This window comes from Aulonocara stuartgranti, assembly GCF_965226115.1.
Source record: "Aulonocara stuartgranti genome assembly, chromosome: 17".
Classification (NCBI taxonomy): domain Eukaryota; kingdom Metazoa; phylum Chordata; class Actinopteri; order Cichliformes; family Cichlidae; genus Aulonocara; species Aulonocara stuartgranti.
This window is the reverse complement of record NC_138953.1, coordinates 2,693,643-2,715,808: the sequence shown is the minus strand read 5'-3', so window position 1 is coordinate 2,715,808 and position 22,166 is coordinate 2,693,643. Positions and strand designations below refer to the sequence as shown.

At 40.0% G+C, this 22,166-nt stretch overlaps 1 protein-coding gene across 5 annotated transcripts in view; it reads left to right on the top strand.

The window, feature by feature from the left end:
• Positions 1 to 22,166, top strand: part of osbpl8 (oxysterol binding protein-like 8) — a gene marked incomplete at its 5' end in the record, with an annotated part of 99,903 nt that overhangs the window by 19,572 nt on the left and 58,165 nt on the right. For 4 of the 5 annotated variants that reach the window (XM_082510884.1, XM_082510881.1, XM_082510882.1 and 1 more), the window contains one exon: positions 14,987 to 15,084. In XM_082510884.1, the coding sequence (XP_082367010.1) occupies positions 15,040 to 15,084 (45 nt within the window). Of the gene's footprint in view, positions 1 to 6,595; positions 6,700 to 14,986; positions 15,085 to 22,166 lie in introns of those variants that run through there. The other variant, XM_082510883.1, reaches the window with a different exon arrangement.

The window sequence follows — 22,166 nt, the reverse complement described above, 5'->3', positions numbered from 1 at the left end:
GAGGAGCAGCGGCTCTACTCTGAGCCCCTCCTGAATGGCTGAACTTCTCGCCCTATCTCTAAGGGAGAGGCCAGCCACCCTTCGGAGGAAGCTCATTTCCGCCGCTTGTATTCGTGCTATATAAATAAAATTGAATTGAATTCGCGATCTCATTCTTTCAGTCACTACCCACTGTGCGTGGCCATAGGTTAGGGTAGGGGTGTAGATCGACTGGTAAATTTAGAGCTTCGCTTTTACACTCAGCTCTCTCTTCACCACAACAGACCGGTGCAGCGTCTGCATCACTGCGGCCGCTGCACCAATCTGTCTGTCGATCCCCCGCTCTCTTCTCCCATCACTCGTGAACAAGACCCTAAGATTCTTAAACTCCTCCACTTGGGGCATGAACTTGTCCCTGACCTGGAGTGGGCACTCCACCCTTTTCCGGCTGAGGACCATGGCCTCAGATTTGGAGGTGCTGATTCTCATTCCCACCGCTTCACACTCAGCTGCGAACCGTTCCAAGCAAACTCCCATGCACCCTCAAGTATCCTCGAGAGGATAAAGAGCTGATCCAGTGCTCCACGACCAGGACAAAAACCGCATTGTTTCTCCTGCATCTGAGGTTTCTTAAAGATGGGGAGCACCACCCTGGTCTGCCAGTCCAGGGGTACTGCCCCTGATCTCCACGTAACATTGTAGAGACGTGTTAACCAAGACAGCCTTACAACATCCAGAGCCTTCAGGATCTCGGGGCGGACCTCATCAACCCCAGGGGCTCTGCCACCAAGGAGTTGTTTAACTGCCTCAGTGACTTCGTCCCCAGACTCTGCTTCTGCCACAGAAGACGTGCCAGTGGGATTAAGGTCCTCGAAGTATTCCTTCGACCGCCCGCCAATTTTCTCAGTCAAAGTCGGCAGCACTCCAGGTAGAGCACCGCTTTCCCCTCCTGAGTCGCCTCAAACTCTGGTTTGCACAGAAGTCCAATAACAAAACACCACTCGGGTTCAGATCTGGGAGGCTGTTCCTCCCAATCACGCCTTTCCAGGTCTCGCTGTCATTGCCCACGTGAGCACTGAAGTCTCCCAATAGGACAACAGAGTCCTCAGGAGGAGCACCCTCCAGTGCCCCCACCCAGAGACTCAAAGAAGGCTGGGTACGCTGAACTGCCGCTTGGCGCATAAGCGCAGACAACGGTCAAGACCCGTTCCTTGACCCAAAGGCGAAGGGAACAAACCGTCTCGTCCACTGGGAGAAACCCCAACATACCGTAGCCCGCCGCCTTTCACCAGGGGCAACTCCAGACTGTTGCTCCTCTGCCGATACTTTTAAGAATCAAGTTTCTGAACTCTGACCCTCTAAAGAGGGGTTCATAGTAGGGCTGCAACGATTAGTCGACTAGTCACGATTACGTCGACTATCAAAATCGTCAACGACTGGTTTAATAGTTGACGCGTCGTTTGAAGCTTTCTAAGATCCCAAAAAACGCAGGAATAAGTAGCAGGATTTAAGAGTGTAATAACGGACTGAAACAGAAGATGGCAGCACTGCATGTACAAGGATGCCAGCTGCCGATAAACCCCGAAGAAGAAGAAGTAGCTCTGTCCCAGAATTCATAGGCAGCCCAGCTCAGTTTCCAACAATGGGGGCAGCTAGTTAGTTTTAATATTACTCCTGTTATCTTTCTGGGTCACAAAATAAACATTTAACATATTTTCAGGCAGGAATGTAGCTGTGTAAACCTCAAATATCTGCTCAGTTTATCAAGTCGTTTTCAAACCCACCGCCGTCTTTCACTACTCAGATTAAACATGATATATAAGTCACTTAGATAACTTAAAAATGTTATTGTTTGGCTTTTTTTTGTATTTTATTTGTTCGGTTTGGCTGAGATTAAAGTTATAGTTTTTACACAGCTGAATAAACGTCAAGCAGACAGCTGATTATCAGAAGTGTGAGATGCTCCAGAATTTACTCCGGTGTCCTGTTATATTTTAGATAGCAAGGAGTTTATTAAACTTCACCAAAACAATCTGAAAATTTCATTAAAATTTAATAAACTATCATCTTGTCTTTATTTTTAGTTAGCACCTTAAACACTAATAGGCTGTAAGCTAATGATAGTTATATAAGAGCAGATGCTGCTGGTGCAATAAGCTGTACGCTGTACGTCCAATGGATGATGATCTGATTAGTCGACTAATCGCAAAAATAATCTGACTAGTCGACTATCAAAATAATCGTTTGTGGCAGCCCTAGTTCATAGTTGTGTTTGTGTTTGTTTACACATGGTAGATTTTTGGTGTGAATTAAACACAAAGGGTGCAGATTGCTGAATGATTGAAAGTGGACAGGAAAGAAAGCAATGGAAGCGGTTCAAGAATGGGAAGAAGTAAACATCAAAGATTAAAAAAAAAAAAAAAAGCAGCATGAGAAACATACACAGTGGCTGTATTGGACAGAGTATGAGTTTTTACTGACACTCAGGTCCGTATGTTATAGCTTTGGTTGGAATAGCTCACTAAATGTAGTCCCACATATTTTGACACTTCACCCTGGTGAGCGTAACAGTTACAACATGTGAAAGACATTCTGCAAAACAGTGTGCAGCACGAGTGCACAACCATGCTATTCCCTTTAGACTGGTTAACTCAGCAGATCTCACAGCCGACCTCTGGAGTAGACCAAGAACTGTAGCTGGAGTTTGATTTGGTTTGGCTGTGAAATAAAAAAAGACTCACTGATATCGAGGGCCCTTGCAACAGCGACCCGCCCACTGTGTCAATAGGGAAACACAAGACTGGAAAGGCTGGGTAAATGTGATTGGTAATAGCTAAGCTGTCAAGGTAGTGTTCATTTTCCTTTGTTCAGTCTCCCTCCCCTCACCCCCAGTCAGTCGCAGAAGATGGCTGCCACCCCCTGAACCTCTGATGGAGGTCTTTTTCCTGTTAAAGGGTGTTTTTCTTTCCCACTATCGCCAAGTGGTTGGTCATATAGGGTTGTTTCAATATTGGGCTTTTCTCTTTTGTTATTGTAGGGTCCTTATAATATAAAGCGCATTGAAGGGACTGTTGTAATTTGGCACCATATTAAAAAAATGAATTAAAACGAGTCACTGAATGGAGTTGAGTGACCATTATCTGGACCCAGTGAAAGTGTCTGTGTAGGAAAAAACGTGATTGTCATGTGCTTTTATGTTTTTAATTTTTACATCCTTTCAGAATGAGAGTTAATTGTGTGTTAAGATTTTAATACATCAGGAAATTGTTCAGGTTAATTTCATTTTGAACTTTTGTGGAATATTTAGTTGTGAATCTGATAAAAGTATTTGTGCGTCAAATCAGGTCCTGAAGATTCCCTCGAATTTCTGTTACTGTTGCTCCACACAGTTGTGTAATTCAGCTCATTAATTCCTCCTATTTAAGGAGGTTTTAATTTTTTTTCTTAATTTATTTTTTGTAATAACTGAGGAAAATTCTGGCCCTTTAATGGTATTTGATAAAGTTTCCAGAGAATTTGTGTAATGTTATAGAAGCCAGACTGTTTACCCCTTCAGGGAAACAACACTCAGACAAGCATAAGAACAATACAGGTCATGAAGTTGCTCCGACTTAATTATGTAAATTCACTGAAAAATGTGTCACAGGGCTACAGAGGTCAACAATGCTGAATGGCTCTGTTTGCTAAAAATAGCTGGTGCCCTCAGGATGCTCTCAGGTGCTATGGATAAAATAATCAAATTTCCTCTTACAGTTTACCATTTGATCAGCGTGTCTGTTGACATTTCATCTACAGGGCTGAGGTATGGTTTGTGTGTGCTCACTTTTTGCACATGTAGAATCGTCATGACCTCAGCTCTGACCTGACTGTTCTTCCCTCAGGAAGCACACAGCTGGGTGCTTTTGTGAGCAGCTTGTTCCCCCCACAGCTGGACCAGTACACACAAACACTCACTAATATAGGAACACACACATCCTGCATGCTGTGCATACACTTTTAGTACCCAGAGCACTGAGACGTTAATCTTAAAATATCCAAACCAACTGTGTTATTTCTCTGTGTCCACGAGATTCCCACAGAATTCTTCCAAAATTAGCAAACACCAGGGCAGAGCTTTTGGGGTTCAGACATATGGAAGGCTGGTGTATAAACACAACATAAGGGCAAGACTGGGAAGATTTATTTTAATGCGATGAAACACAAGATTGTATTACCTGTGAGGGGCTTCTGGGTGAAAGCTGAATCCACTTAGCCAGGAAATTAGAAGAACAATTGTGAAGTCATTATAGCCAGCTCTGGTGATCCGTGTGGGTCTTTTGTAATGTAGTTTTGCTCTGGAAATACCCAGTCAAATATGAATGAGTGTTTATTGTTAACCATAATGCTCTTTTTTTTTATTTCCAAAGGGTGTTATCAATTGCTAAAGACAAAAATGCATCTAGCACATGAGTACAACTAAAGAACATGAACACCAATGTTGTTTCTCCATTCGACAAATGGCATGTTCAAAAATGACCTGACACCCAAAGTATCAACGTGAAGATGAGACTGGTGTCAAAATGCAGGTAAAAAGTAGCCACATATAACACAGGGGGACAGGAGAAACCTGAATGTTTACCCAAAGTGTAGTTTTCTTTTAAAGTTTAAAATATTGAAATATCTGGTAACAAAAGAAAGATGTTAGATGTTGAATTAATGCATTTTTCCTATTATTGTTGTCACACATACACTCTACCAAAGCTGAACAATATCAGCTCAAAATAAATGCAACTGTGAATCTTTTCGTCTAAAGATCAAGCTCAACTTGAACAACTAATGGTGAATATTACTGACATCTTTCATCACTATGACACTCACCTATTTCAGTGTTGTGGTAAAATGAAAGGATATTAGAATGAAATTCTGGCTTGTGTACACCAGTCACTTGATATTACTAAGTTAATCACCCCTGTCAACATGTCCTTCACGGTGGCTGTTGGTAACATTAGATTACACAGTGGAGTTGTTGACTTACCTCAACACTGCTTACCCAAAGTGAAAGGCTTGGTAATAGGAGTATCACTTTACCGGAGGTTTGAGCTTCTCTTGTCACTCACACATGGGGCAGCAGATGTTGATGTGGATAACGAAAAATATTTTCAACCACTATGATTTGTTAACTGCTGGGTTTCTTTTTATTCGTAAGTATAGAACTATGAAACCTATAAAATGATTTCTTGGCATCTTCCCCAAGAGGAACATTTTTTAAAATGCTGCTGTCCGGGTCCTTTTCCTTTGCTGTTTGTAGGTGACTTTCTTTTTTCAGAATTTGCTATTTTCAATAACACAGCTGTAATAACACCAATACAAGTTATTATAAATAATGTCACTCGTGGCTTCAGGAACAGGGAGAAATTACTGAACAATTTGAAGCTGCATCTTCTTCTAATTCTAGCATTTGTTGCTTTAGATAATTTCCTTAGTGATGAATACAATATTCTGATTCTGTTGACTTTTTCACTTGGCAGCTTTACTGTAGGGGTACATGGTGCTATCTAATGTGTGTAGCAAGGTTTTTCATATGAAGAGCATATATAATAATAATGATAATGATGATTAGGGCTGTGCGATATGACCAAAATCTCATCTCCTGATATATCGTCCCAATAAATCACAAAAATGTAACATTTTCTGTAAATTCTGTGAATCTCGGGCAGCTCGACTTGATGAAGTGTTTCCAGCTGGACGTCGTGTAGCTGGAGTCGAGTGTTTCAACCGATCCATAAAACGATGCATTTTTAGACATAAGTTGTAACGGACGCCGTTTTCTTTGTGAGTATTTATTACACGGCGTGCTGCGGGGAGAAGCCTGTTCTAACGTTTGAGTCTAAGGTTTATTTTTTAGCACCTGACTGCTCTTTTTTGCTTCTCATCCATAAACACTGCATACTCTTTCACGTGATTCAGTTTATTTTGAAAAGTCTCAACAGGATCTTGAGCTTTATTGTGAAAGGTTTATGTGGAAATTAAACAAGCGGACAGGCGATGGTGTTACCGTCGTTGTTGCTAACGACAACGCATAAAAACAGGTGCTTGTCTGTCCGCTTAATATAGTGTGGTTATATTAAATATAAGAGAAAGAGAGAACTTTAAGAAATTAATATAGCCACTACAGTGACCATCAAAACCATGATTGCCGTAAACAGTTTATTTTATGACACCACGAAACAAATGATAGCGTAAAATGATACGATAGATGTTTTTATATCGTCATCCGATATATATCGTTATATCGAACGGCCCTAATAATAATAATAATAATAATAAACGTAGAAGCCACCTGCTGGATAGTGAATGTTCATGAGTCAGACTGGGTGTACCTGTGATTTTGTGTATTTGCTTTTCAGTTGATTCAGATGCACTTCTTACACAGGTATTTTTAATACTTTGGTATTAAGTATTGTGACCCTTGAGTATATTTAAGTCACATGCAGCAGTCGTAGCTTCCGTAGAGCGGACTCTTCTTCTCTGTCATTGCACTCGCACGCACAGAGGAAGCTCTCACTGCTGCTCTGCTGCTGACACCGGCAGCCCTGCAGCACTAGCCTACATTTCAGAGCAAGACGGAGAGAAATATGGTGATGTCACCTCCATGTCTCTCTCTCTCTGCCTCTCTCTCTCCGTCTCTGAGAAGCTGTGTTGTGAATGCGATGGTGCTTTCTGCTGCGCGAGCCGCATGAGGTAGGTCCTCCATTCAGCTCCGCTGTTGTCGTGTAGCACACGTGCATGCTGCATCGGTGTGGTTCCCTGTGTGCTTGTTCAGAATTCAGATTCAGAACAAGCACACCGATTGTCCGTTTCAGTTTACCTGCATGTCACGAGGATAAATGTATTCTGTTATGTTCCTGCGTGTATTAACCTCATCTCGTTATCTCTGTATATGTAGAATGGCTCTGTTAAAATCAGATTCTGATGTACTGAGGTCACATCTCACTACAGCTTGATGACATGGTCTGATACCAGCTAGTTTCTCAGAATTTGTCCAGTTTCAGAATAGAGGTAGCTGATGATTTTCCACGTTTAGATGAAGCTGCTGATAGCAGCGATCGTGCAGAAACAATGATTAGGATCTTCAGGTTGCACTTTTTTTTTCTTCTTTAAAGGTTATTCTAGGGTCACAAGGTTATCACTCATCTCTGTAGCCTCTGCACTTCCCCAGTGATGTCTGTTCCCTAGTGATCCTTCCATATATACTGTAGAATGATTGCAACCTTAAGCTGAATGTGCCGGCATCTCTGCCTCATATCATCTCTCCTGTTTCTGTTATGCAAGAGGTATCGCACACAAACAGACACACATTATTTGACTGAAGCTGCATGCGTCATACACATTTTTTGTGCAGCTCAGTAGTGGATTCGTGGCTCTGTTCTCTCTGTGATTTTTCTCCCTGTCTCTGTAGCAGGGATGGTTTATTCTGCCTATGATGAGCCAGACTGAGGCAGCCGCAGTGTTTCTCCCATAATCACACTTAACGCTGTGAGGTCACCACAGTCTCCTTGACACTCTAGGAGCATTCTTTAGCATTCCCATCCACATGCTGCTGTTACAGAGCAGATAAATCTATACTACTGATGCTGAGTCTCCTTGTTGTATCCAGAAGCCTTTTATTCATGCAAGGACACACACTTGATGATGGTGCTTCACGTTTTTCTCCCACGAGTAATTGCGATGATTATAGAAAGAAAAAAAGTCTGGAGTGAAGTTACAGCTCTGGATGCTCTGAATACTAGCTGTGATGGAATGGCTGGTATTTTCACCTCATGAGTCTGTGTGTGTGAGGCACTTTGGCATAAATCGGATTATGTCTGTTCATCTATTGAAAGATTCAGGTTGGCTTTAAAGATATTTATTTTAACAATCTAGAGAGCATCCTCTCTTTGCACATTTGTCTGTCCTAACATGCAACCCACTGCACCCATGGTATCACAGACTACTATCTTAACATAAAGGTAAAGCAAATGCAAATTAACTTAATGGACCTTATAACTCAGTAGTGCTGCTACTGCAAACTCAGAACTTGTCCTTTTGAGGGACAAACGCAGACTGTGTCAGACAAATGGGTATTAAAGTTGACATCGGTGACACAAACTGTTTAACAGAAACTGAAAGTGCATACCGAGACTCTTTAAAGACAAGTAGTTACTCGACACGCATCATATTATTTTGAGCTGTCTGAGGGGAGGGTGATCTAAAATCTGAAATAAACTGAAGAATATTTTTAGCCAGGTCTTCCTAGTGAGTCAACCTGAGGTGTAAACACCATTTTCCTGTCTTTTTCTTCGTTGTTAGATCAGCTTGCGCATCCTTTAGAGTCGAACCTTTAAAAGAGTTTAAGCTACTCAAATGTGGACACAGAGGTGCTATTTAAAGGCTTCTTATATTTATAAGATTGGTTTTGTTTATGGATAAGATTTAATCTGTGCTACAGGAAAGGCTGACAGATATTTATTGGTGCAAAGTTACTATTAGTTTCATAGCCCAATACAGATGCTGCTTTTTATCTTTCATTCTCTGTATTTTCACAGGTACACTGTCAGAATTTTAAGTATTTCTGTTCTCACTAAGGGGAAGAACAATGACAGAGTGAAGTGCTGGATTCTCATTTGCCTGTGCCTACATGTTTAATGTTAGTCACTCTTTGGCCTACATGATTTTATTCTCTTTCAGTCTGACACAGACTTGGGCTATTTTAGCTTTAAAAAGCTGATGTGTGCAGAGTTCAACATGTCTGTACTGAATGATTTCTCAGTAGTGTGGAGTCCTTCTACTACTGTGAAGCAGCAATTAGTGTGTAATATTGTAATAAAGGGTGCATTCAAATTTATATAGTATAATATAATAATATAGGTTCACTGAGATTAAGACACTGGATCCAATAACAGTTGAGCAGCTGGATGACTTTTATTAGCAATTGCTGGTTGTTTGGATGCCTTAGCCAAATGATGTACATGGCACCTGTGGAGTCGGTGCAGGTGCCAGTAGTTTATTTAGATGAATCGGTGATTTCGGTGCATACACAGGATTCGTACAGGAAACATCTAAACAATAAGAAATTGTACTTTACTCAAAGCTGGTAGCCTGCTAGAGGTTTCATTTCTTATCAACCTATGATACTAAGCTATTGCAGTCTAACCGATATAGGGTTTTTAATCCCGATACCGATATTTGGTGGTTTAACAGTATATTTGCAGATATCTTTGTCAAGAAATGTAAACTCCCCTGACATTTATTGTGCGCCATTCTTTACTTACTTATTTAGTCTTTGCCCAACTCTGTTGTTGTGTTTGTAGAATTTCGAGCATAGGTCTCGTCTACAGGAGACCTACAGACCAAACTGTGTATCAACACTGTTTTTGCTGTCAGTAATGTAGTTTTCCGATTTTCATTTACTGGTTGATAAATTCCAATACCGACAGACTGGTTTAATATTGGTGGATTGTGCGGGTAAATTGGACTCTCCTAAATCGTTGCCCCCCCCCCCCCCCCCCCCCCCCCACCCTCTCCATTTCACAATTATACCATTTTGTTGGCAATAACAGTATTGTAGTAAAAGATTTTAATTATTTAGACTAATTTGTATTTTATTGTTGTATTTCTGCTAAATTAGGCTTTATTGTAAAGCTGAAATATGTTTTGCAGCTCGATATCGATTTGTTTGCTCAGTTATTGCTCAAAAATGTCTTTCTTAAAAATAAAGGTTGACAGCCTCCCCAGTCTGGTCCAGAAATACTATAACTGGTTTAATTATTCAGATTTATTATTGTGCAATATGAGTTAACAGCTGAGTCTACGATGTTACACAGGCCTCATCACTTTCTGGGATGGCAGATGACAATATTTGCCATCCCAGAAATGACATCTGCCATTTTTCTTATTTTCCTCCTCCTTTTTTCATGGATTAGTATTTTTCCTTTTTATATGTATTTTATATTCTGAATAATTTAATCTTTGAGCATTTAAATAATAAGGTTTTGATAAAGCATTACTATCATGAACAAACGGTGAATCCAATTTTTTTTTTTTAAATAATGGAGCGATTAAACCCATCATCAAAAAACTGAATATACCATACCATACCATACCACCTTTATTTATAAAGCACTTTAACATAAAACCAGAGTTCACAAAGTGCTGTACATGCTAAAAGCATAAGTAAAGAAAATTAAAATATGAAAACTTTTTGTTCTGTGGTTTGCTGTTTGAATTCTGAAATATCAGCACCCAACTTATGACATAGTCACATGGTTTCTCTCAGCTAGCATGGTAGACTTGTATGAGTCACTTAACCATTGGCATTCATTTTCCAAGTATTCAGCAGTGACAGCAGTGTAAATGTGCCTCCCCAGATGTCAGAGAGCTGTCTCACCTTTGGACAGTGGACAGCAACATCAATACAACCAGCTTAGCTTTGGGACATTGGGATTGGAAATTTACACCAAAGGTCACACGGTGCAATGTTTAGAAATTAAAGAAGCAAAAGAAGCGGTAGTGAAAAATATGACTTGTTTGGAAGAACTGCTAGACGAAAGCCTCTGCTCTCTAAAACGAAGATGGCAGCACTGCTTAGGTTTGCAAGGTTGAATCTGGACAATCAGACGAGATGAGTAGAGATGTTTTGCCACCACAGCAAAAACTGAACACAGCACATCAGCACAAATGTCTGATGCCAACTGCCTAGCATGTTGACCACGGGTAATGATTGGGATTTGTTTTGCAGCCACAGGACCAGGGCACCTTGCAGTTATTGAGTTTACCATGAACTCTAGTATTCTAGAGTCAAATGAGACTATCATGCAAACACAGCAGCAAATCTACAAGATAAGAACTAGGAAAGAAACGATTCAAGAACAGGACTGCATAGTCTTTTGAAAATGTTCTTTTTCCCATGACTGTACCGTCATATCAACTGTATGAGGGACACATCCAACTATGAAGGACATCAGTGGTATTTCATCCTAGTGATTTTCTTTAAGAACCTCATCATATTGGAAGTACCTTGTAAAACCAACAGTTAGCCTCTGTAGTGTTTGAAAATATGCAACACTATCATTTTTGGGGGGTCTGTGGGGAAAAAAAGCCCAACCCTGCTTGTATTTCTGGCTTTGTTTTGGGGCCCGCTGCCAAGCCACAATTTTAGGATTCCCTCTGTGTTTGCCCTCTATCTTTGGCAATGATGCATAGCTCCTTGCTCACAGACTGCTGTGGTCCAACTGAAACAAGTGCCAGCAAAGGATATGACGAAGTCCAGAAAATAGAAGCAGAAGATTAAGTTCCTGTCATTGGCGTGCCTTCTGTTTTATTAATTGACTCTAATAAATCTGCAATTTGACATGCTGTTAACTGAAGATAATAATAATTATCAGGCAGTAAGTAATACTGTTAACAAGTATTGTTAGCAGAAAGAATACTAATGCAAAGTTGAAATTGGATGGGGATTCTTTATAGTGCCAGCTTTTACATAGCCATGAGTAGCCATGCACTGAGTGCCACAGTGCAAAGTCTCCCGTTGTCCACTTTCACCAGGTTACTCTAGGTACAGGGACTTGCTCATATTTAACAATATGGCTTCCTTATTCCAGCAAACTCACCATATAAAAAAACAAAACAAAAAGTAGTTAGTATAATGATGTATTACGTGGCCCAACATGAACAAATCTAGGGCAAATAAAAAGCTATTGTTTATTTAATAATCCCAAGATGGGCTAGGCGTATGTTGAATTGAGAATGTATCAACTGAAAATGTAAGTCAGTGTCAAAATGCCAACTGTATTTGACATTTTATGTACCCCAGAGGGAAATTCTGTCACCATTCCTGTTACTGCTTCAGACTATGTAATAGCAGTAAGTGTTAGCAATCATCACAATAGAGAAAAAACCCTCCTACACACTGCTATAGAACATTCTGATATTTCTAATAATTCTTCCTACCTCAGCTGCTGCTCCCAGCTGAGTCATGTGCTGATTTCTAAAGCTGACTTTGACAACGAGTGGAAAGCATCTGTCTCAGCTTGATGGGTCCTTGAGAATTGAGGCCACATGAAGTGTGTGTGCTGGCTGGAACTGAGGCTGTCGAAGCATTGGAGCGTCTCATTGGTTGAACGACTGGTGGTGGGATTTAATGACCGTGTTGTACTCTGGCTGTTTTCTTGTCCTCGGTCTGATATTGGGTACTATTTGCGTTTCCTTGACTCCTTCCTTCCTGGTACTTTTTTCATCTCTCCTCTTGGCACCTTCATAAGGAAACGTGGTTTAAAATTGGCAGCCGCTCACTTGACTTTGCCAAAATGTTAGTAGGAAAAAGCACTTTTTTTAGTCTGTGATTATTTATCTAAAACTGCTGGCTTATGTGGGGAAGTGGTTAATTGGGTCAAATAAAATTGTATTCTATGCTTATGATATTACCTGTAATGAAGCAGTGCACCACCTTTTGAAAGCCTTTGGGATTTCCTGAACATTTCCTACACACAATTCTGTTTCTCACTAATCTGGCTCACTAACATTGGGCTTGAAACTGTCCTTTTATGTCCTCAGAAGGCATTTGTTCCACACTTTTGAGCTTTGATTGTTCTTGATGAATGGTCTGATTACTGTTCTCAGGCAGGGACACATCAAATTGTAATCTTTAACCTTTATATATCCAGTTAAGAATGTGATCAGACAGTTTTCTCAATAAATAAATAAAGCACTCACAGACTGTATAACTGGTTGTAACTATGGATGATGTCACCCACTGGCTATTGGAACAATATAAAACCCAGAATTGTAAGAGATGGTTGGTGCTGTCTGTCCTGGGACATTCTGAATAGCGGGTGTGTGCGATGACGTTTCATGTGCTGCTGCTAAAAATCTGCAGTACATCCTGTACAAAATGGATTTGACTGCAGATGTCCACATATGGAGATTTAATTAAAAATTCTGTCATATGTCATTTTGGGGGGAAATTTTATGAATAAAATATATTTGAGTCTTTTCCCCCTATATTTTGATGACCTCTTCCCTATATACTGATACCTCAGTATATATCAATAAAATGTGGTTTGATAATCATTAAAATAGTTTTGGCATCTTTCCATAGGTTGCTGCATAGGCAGAGACCACCCTCACTAACCTCTGATACAAACTCAGTCATTTTGTTCTGTATTCTGGTCTGAAATGTGCCAAAAAGTAAACAGATAATGAAGCAAACTTTGTGAAAACTCTATCAGTTCTTATTAACGAAGGAATCATTTCTAAAATGACCATCAGCCTATAAAGAGGGCTATGCTTCAGAAAAACGTGTGTCCCACTGGCCATAGTGTGTTCAGGTGTTCTTTCAGGTGGGGCCAACAGATTCATAACATTAACATATCAACATAAAACGGCAATCGGTGTAAGTGACTGATATTTTAAAAAAAAGAAAAAAAAAATCATCTCCCCAAAAGCGTGGTGTAATTAACCAGATGGTCTCGCTTGTTCAGGAACTGATGTTCAGGATTTAACGAACAGTAGCATCACAGCTGAATACAATGGAGCAAGACTTTATTATTATTGTTTTTAAATATTTTGCATGGATACAGTGACAAAGTGGAAAGCAAACCGATATCAAGGTTTTCCATTTAGGGATGAATTGCAGATAAGAGTTAGTTAGACAAGTCCATATTAATTACATTTTTTTTATTAATGTCATTAAAAATGTCAGTGTTGCATCTAGTCATGTGATCTACTACAACAATTTCTGAAAAATATTTCACTGCTACAGCAGTTGTTGACCTCATCAATCGCATATTTATTTTGGGTGGATAAGTATAGATACTTATTGTTGATACTTTTTACCTCTAAATGAGTTAAATGCTAAAAAAATATAAAAAAAAATAAAACCACCCACACAAACACTTTAACCCACTCCCACCACTTTAAATATCAGGATTGGGTGTCATAGAAATCAATGATAACAATGTTGTCATGATACTACTATTCTGCAATGTGCAATACAAAGCAAGTCAATCATGCACGATGCAGTACACTAATTGTGGAATGAACAAGAATAAATAACCCTACAAATAAACAACAGAATCATACATTATTCACACAGTTTGATATCAGTTTTTTTTACGTAAATAATGTCTGTGCAAGTTAGCTAACTTCTATTCACATCCTCATTAATTTCATAAGAAGGGTTGATGTAGAGACGTGGTCTAGAAATTTAGAAACACTCATACGTTCCAGCAAATCTATTCAAATCATGTGCCACTGTTATTTGTAACATTTCACAATATTTTGCCAAATCAATATTTTGCCCCACTCCTTGACAAATATATAAGCAGTAGCAAGTTTCTGTAAATCCAAAGAGTACATTACAACACTTACTCTACTGATGTACCCTTGAGTAAATCCCCATCTGGTCCAGTGGAGCAGCTAAGTGGTAACCAGCACAACCTTCCCCTGGATAGATTAAGATTAAAAACAATGCCACACTCCAACACTTCTATAGGGAAAACAAGCTCAAGGCAGACAGAAAAAGACGTATTGAAAGGATGAATTTTTCAGGGCTCTCTGGGGAAGGGAACTGAAAGAAAAGCTAATCCTCCATCCTCCCCCACGTGCGTTGGAAACGGGCTGTTTATTGAAGGCCTGGAGATATAGCACCCTTGTTTGGGTGGAAAGGGCAATGGTGGATGGTGAGGAGGTTTCTGATTCATTAGAATACAATGGCAAAAATAAGAGAGAGCCTTTGTTCTGCTTCTATATGGCCATCACAACCAGGTTTTTCTCACTTGTAAAAAAATGAGTAGGCATAATGCGGAAAATAAGTCCAATCTTGAAACTAGACTTCCCACATAAGGTGAAAGGACACTTTGAGAAACATGCAAATGAAGGAAAGAAATAACTGCTTTCAAAATAGTCCGTTTTTTTTTTAAACTCCCAAATGAATTTTAGTCACATGTCCACATTAGTCTTCCTGTCTCTGATCTCATCTTCTTCTTCACAGATATGCAGTCTTCAGAGCAGCACTGACAGGCCTAACTCTGGTTTGACACAACCATGGAGTCCTCCTCTGAGTCCCAGCAGGAACCTGAGAAAACTTTGGTAAGTCATAATGCATAAGTGGGTACTTTTCTGGGTAGGCATGTGTTTTTAACATTTTAAGCGAAATTTCTAATGTGATTTATTATCCGAAAATATAAATAAGGACAATAAAGTATGTAAAAGTGCTATATTTTCAGACATTGTGGCAAGCAACTGACACACCCAAGATTACAAATCTGGCAAGTGACCTTAACTTTAAGCTTCACTGTTTTCTTGGCCTATGTGACAGAAAGTACAATTTACACTTAGCGTAAGGTGCTAATATTACCAGCCTGCCACAGACTTTTCAGGCTCAACAAAACTGACACTTGATTAAAGGTCACACAGATATGAGTCATTAAAATGTCCTCAACAAACAGAAATCATGATTTCAGCTACTGAAAAGGAAAAGGGTACGGTCATCTGCAGTTCTTGTTCTTTGTTGTGTGCTGCAATGTAAAGCTGTTGCAACTTCCTGTTGGGCGTTCCTTGTTGAAAGTAGCAAAGTAAAAATCCAGCTTTAAAGTTGAGAAGAAAAGATGTTTATGTCTATAGTTTCATTTGTTCTACTCCTAACAGAGCACACAGCGGGTCTACATTCAGAAATGTAGTTAATAAAATAAAAAGCTGGAAAGCAGTGGCAGCGTGTAACATATAAACTTCAAGTTAGATGTTCTTTGGAGGAGAGATTTTAGGACATTAGAAAAGTACTACGAGCCACACATCATCAGGTTCATCTAAACATTAGATGTTAAAGTATAAATGCATCCAGGGAGACGTTAAGTTTAAGTTCTTTGTAAAATGTGTGTGGTTCAAAGCACATGAAAGCCAGCACTGTGTTTGCTTGTCAAGTGCCAAAGGATTTAAGCTGTTTGGTTGGCAAACAGCTGTTTTTTTTAGATATTTTTCCCCCAAAGATGTTGCGCACTAAGCAGTAATTCTATTATATTTTATATGTTACACAGTAATTGTGTTATTTATGGTGAGCTGCATGAAATTGAATCCAGTTCCAATAGTTTCTGAAATGTTTAAGATGAGGCAAGTTCTTTTGTACTGTGGGAAGCTGTGACAGCCACACTCTGTTATTGCAGTGTGAAACTCAATTCATATACAATCGTGTCAAAGGGGAACCCCAGTCCATTTGTTCTTGATGATTGGACTCAAATATGGCAAGGGTGACAAGGCATGGAGTGCTGACACGCTTTCATTATAAAAAAAACAGAGCCTACAGGTGGTGTGCTGGGTGCAGATGTTGAAGATCAAACGTGCTCTCATCTGAGGATACAGTCATGAAGCGCTCAGAACACATCATCGTCCACGATATGTTGTGTGTATATTAATGCATGTGTGCCTTGAAACATTATCATGCTATTTGCTGGGCCTTTTAAAACTGCAGCTTTAGTTAACGGACAGATGGTAGATCATCACAGTCCGGTAATCTAGTAACTTCCTAGTAACTATTTTGAAAGCAGGGTGAAATCCAGTCACAGCCTGAAGAAATATATGCATATACATTTGTGTCATATGCATAAACATATTTTTGTTTGGTGTATTAGGATAAGATCATTGTTGATAGAGACAGTAAAAATCAATGAAAATTGTATCTCCATAATAGTGTCAGGTAGCTAGCGCCCCCCCCCCCCCCCCCCCCCCCCCGCTCTCATAAAACACCCCTTCTATCCTCTGTTCTCATTCTGCCCTTTCATTTCACCTTAGTCATAATCCTGAGCAGCCATTTTTGCAGCCAGTAGGAGGGCAATTATGATTGCAGATAACTGGGGTGACAAGAGTGGAGGCTATCTCTCCCACAGGCCTCCACATACAGTGAAACACAATGCCACTGAATGGGAGCGGAGCTAAAAGCCCTGCCTTACTTCTCTGATTCTTGCAAAGAGTGGGAGTGAGCTCTGATAACCTTCAGTCGCTGTTAGTAGCCCAAGCTAATTTCTCACAGCCTGTTTTAGGGACTGCATAATAAAACTGCTGATGCATAAATTAGTTTGAAAGCCATGTTTTAATATTGGCTTTGAACTGCTGTTCTTTAAAAAGTGAATTTAATTTAATGAATCTGTACTACTCTGGGATTTAGGCATAAACTTGCTTTGTTGAGCTTCTGGGGCTGCGTGTTATCACTTCATCACACATTATAAGTGACTACAGTGCCAGAATGGTGTGAGACTTAAACTGTGGGATGTACTTTGCTGCAGGCTCATCCCGCTGTTGCCTGAAAAGGGTGCCTCCCAACCCCAGATGAAAGGCTCTGGGAAAAATGCCGGGTGTCTGCCGCTTCTCCCTTAACTCTGACATCCTCACAGTCAGGAGACACTTCAGGAATGTTTATGGCAGCCCACCCCCTCCTGTTTCAAACATCCACCGTCATCCAGTCTGCTGTCATTTACATTGTACATACTGAAATGAAAGCACTGGTGACCTGCTGGTCATAATAGGCAGCAGTGAAAAGGCACAACAACCATTATGCAGTTGAACAATGGGTTTGAGGTAGCTCAGAGGTAGAAGAAGAGAGTCTGTGGCTCAGAGATCACCAGCTAAGGTATTTGAAATGAATGAGAAAAATCTCATTTATTTCATGGCCTTTTGCATGGCACCACTCCCCAATCCTCCCCCACAACTGAGCCTCTTAGTTGCCAATGAGAATGCACAATTTAGAAGTTTAGGCCAACTCCAACATGAATGTTTAAAGAAAAAACCATCTCACCATTTTGTAAGGTAATAAGCAAAGATGTTTGAATTATGAACAATTAAATTTTGGAGACTCTCTTTAACTGACACTGGGTAAGGGGCAGTGTACCCCCTGGACTCATCTTTTCAGTCACCATCAGTGGTTTACACGGGGAGAGAGTAACATTAACCCTTTACAGCGCAGTTACAAAAGTGTCTGCTCCTCTTCTCTACATAAATAGTAAATTGCCTGTATCAACGTGAATATGTATGGATATAACTGCGGTCAAAATTGCTTCCACCCTGTTTCTTACTTTGATAATAAAAATCTGCAGATGCTGTAAGCCCTTAGTGAACTCTTCTCATGCATGTCAGGAAGCCCTGCACAGTCGCTGAACCACTTTGATCTACTTTTGAGGGAGCAGGGTGTTCAGGGGAGAACTTGGTTAACATAGCACTAGCGCTGTCACATATACTGTGTGGCACATTATGTTGCACCAGCAAGTATGCGTCTCTTATCATGAACAGATAGTAACTGACTGCAATTAGTGAACATTAGTGTACCGATACTAGCTGCACAATGGAAACACTTTCCAGCTGTTTCTATATGTATGTATACGTTCAGATTTCCAGTTCTAGGTTATCCTGAAGCTTTTGACTGATTAAATTTCCTACCAGTCGAAAAAAAAAAACAAGCCTTTTGGTAAGTTAAGGGAATGAGCACCTATGTAAACAGCACCTTCAGTTGTTTAAACTTTCAGCTGTGAAAGTTGCCCACCACAGCCCTGACTTCAAATGCAAGTTCAAAGTCAGATTATGCTTCGTTCAGAACACTGTTCAGACTAATAGTCAGGAATATTTATTTTGCCCCAGGTATCGGCAAAATAAACAGAGCGGCTCTGATGAAAAGATTTCAACTAGCAGAGCTTATAGAGACTCTTTGTACCGAAATCCAAAATGCCACATAATGTCACAGGAGGAAGAAGCAACAGGAGGCTTCAAGGAACCAGAGGTGAAAATTGGCTTCAGGCTCCTCTTGGGGAGTGAGGAACTGAGGCTGCCTTACTTTGTAAGCATCACTGTGTAGATGAGGGTGGTGTTGACAGAGCAGAGGTGACAGCGTGGGCTGATTAAACACATTGTCACCACTAAAACAAACTGGTTAAAGTAAACAGGAAAAGCGAGCTCATCTTTCACAGCGTTGACCTCAGAAACTGAAACTGAAAGCTAGAAAAAAACAGTAACTTTGAAAAGATGATGTGGCAGCTGTAGCTGATTTCTAAACTGATAAAGCTTCCCTTCCTCTTTGCTGGTGTGCACACTGACAAACAGGTGAACACCACTGTTGGAGTATCGACTTCCTCAACTTGATTGTCTGCTCATGAGCTGTAGTTATGATGCTAGAAGAGTGGCAGCTGTCCTCGGAGTCCTGTGTAGTGTCACATATGATACATGGCACTTTTACAGATCGTTGTTGTTATGACCACTGAAGTGCAAATTATAGCCTTTGTTTTCAACAGACAAAGAACAAGTGAAGTGGAAAAACAATCAGAGGAACTGAAGGTTACTTATAAATAAGTGGTCTGCTACTGGTATAGCAGCCTTCTACTCAATTCTGAGCACTCAAAGTGCATATATATTTATATATATACATAAGCACTTTTATCTAACATTCACACACACTCACACTCCAATGGATGCATCAGGGCAAATCGTATAAGGGCCGTTGATCGATCTGCCGATCTTCCCATTGGTAGACGACCCATGCAAAGAAAAAATATCTCCCTATTGAGTATTCTAGATGCTGAATCAATGCTTGGGCTTAAAATTTGTTAGCAGTAGATTCACAGAGTTCATTAGAGTTAAATGAATACATTATTTTTGGGTCTGTGTTTCCACAAGCCCCGCTAATGCTAGTGACTTATTCATCATGAAGAAAACAAGACAGTCGATCGATCGATTACTTGCGCAAGGGAGGCCTCGTCTGTGTCCACCACGAAAATGACCCCGACGGCGGCCTTCTCTCACTGCCTTTTATTGAGAGACAGTTCACACAAAACACATCACAGCAAAGCAACGGCCGCATGGTTCTAAGACGAGGCATTGTATGTATATGTGTGAACTTCTGTACGAATGTGTGTGTGTGTGTGTGTGTGTTATGTGAGAATGTGTGTGTGCTTGTGTGTGTGTGTGTAAGAATGTGTGTGTGTTACCTCCTGCTGACCAAAGGGTCATAAAAGCAGGAGCAACATCACAAGAAGCAGATCTTCCAGATAGGATGCATCTGCAATAAAACATTACAGCCCCCCCCACCCAGAACCTCGAGAATCTGGGGGGAAGGACAGTGGAATTCCTTTCATCAGAGTTGGCAAGCATAAAATGACAACATTTAACAATTCACTCTAACAATTATACCCTTTTTTTCAGTTTCTCGTGTGTCATATCGGTGTTTGAAGACATTTTTTTCGCATAGTTTTATGTGAAGCATTAACCAGTCTGTTTTTATACTGAGTTGAGTATTTTTCACTATGTCAGGCCTTCTTACGCAGTTTGCTGACAAACAGAGCTTTTCAGCAGAGTTTAGCAGTAAGTAGTAAGTTGTACTGAGGGCTGTTATTTCCTATATAGTCATTTCCTGAGTTCTTTAGCGAGTGGTTTGTGTCTGTGTTTGTCTAAGATCTGAATTTTGATAACACCGCTGAACATATACCACAGACTGCATGTAGTTTTGGAGCTACTATTACTCCTTAATCCTGTTCAAACGTTTTCTATTTTTGATGCAAACTGTCAGGTAAGAAGTAGCTTTGTTAGCATGAAGTAATGTAGTGTTCTGACAGGTTACAGAAAATCCCCCCCTCCCCCCCCCCCAAAAAAAAACAACAACAAAAAAACTAAAAAAAACAAAAACAAGTAATAATTACAGGCTTGCTTGCATTTCATGTTAAGGAGTAGACTGAAACAGTAAAGCTAACTTCACAGTTTCACTGTGGGAAAAACCCAAACATTTAATATTTGAATTGTCACTACTATTTACATTAAAGGCTCCATAAAGAAGTTTCGCTAAGAGAAACATTGAAATGTTTGATTTCTACAAGTGCCACATATAGAGTCATCACCAATGGGGAAACCTGATTTACATTCAAACCGATAACAATCGTGTCTTTACCCATAAAACTAATGTGTGTGAGTTTTTAAAAAAAGTTTTTAAAATTGTCATTAGAAAGCTCTGCTTCTTTTAAAAACGATCTCTGAACATTTCTTAAGAAAAAAAAAGAGTAAAAAAACCCTGTAAAACCAGATTTCTTAAATGATATTAATGGGTTAACAGTGCAGCTCGTGTCTCTAGTATAAAGAGTGCTTTGTTTCTTCTTTGAGAAAACGCTGTCTGCAGATGAACTTTTTGGTCTAATTTTAATGGCCAGTGCAGCAAATGAGTTTTACGTGTCTGAGTGTGTTCGATAGAGCTGGTTGACTTTGTTCATGCTCTTTGCATAAGACTCTGGTTGCTTCCACTATTTGAACTGCAAAGTGAGAGAAACAGGCGTTTTTTGTGAAGCTGAAAATAACTTTGAACCCTGACTTATGAATCACAGTCATCTCTCCCAGCAGGCTACATGCTGACTGCCTCCTTAAGACTACCAACATATACAATCAGCTACCTCTGTTATGACAGAGCTTTTTTTTTTAAATTTTTTATTCATGTGCACCACTTTTCTTTGAAAGGTTATTTCCAGATTTCGGAGCAGATGTATTCTTACTCTAATTTAGTCTTTTTCAGTTCCTCACATCTTTGGGTTAATAAGTTGCACGTCTCTCTCTCCTGGAAGACATTCACAGTGTGGCATCTGGTCTTTCACATAGAATGTGCCCTAAATAGTGCTGTATCAAATGTGAAGAAAAAGTTCAGTCCTTGGTTGCTTTTCAGTTCCACGTAGGTGACCGATCACCGTATTGGGCTGGTGTTAATTCAGAAATGCTTAGACACAGACTCAATTATCTTCCCTCAGAGAGGTACAGTGGGGCAAAAAAGTATTTAGTCAGCCACCGATTGTGCAAGTTCCCCCACCTAAAATGATGACAGAGGTCAGTAATTTGCACCAGAGGTACACTTCAACTGTGAGAGACAGAATGTGAAAAAACAATCCATGAATCCACATGGTAGGATTTGTAAAGAATTTATTCGTAAATCAGGGTGGAAAATAAGTATTTGGTCAATAACAAAAATACAACTCAGTACTTTGTAACATAACCTTTGTTGGCAATAACAGAGGTCAAACGTTTACTATAGGTCTTTACCAGGTTTGCACACACAGTAGCTGGTATTTTGGCCCATTCCTCCATGCAGATCTTCTCGAGAGCAGTGATGTTTTGGGGCTGTCGCCGAGCAACACAGACTTTCAACTCCCGCCACAGATTTTCTATGG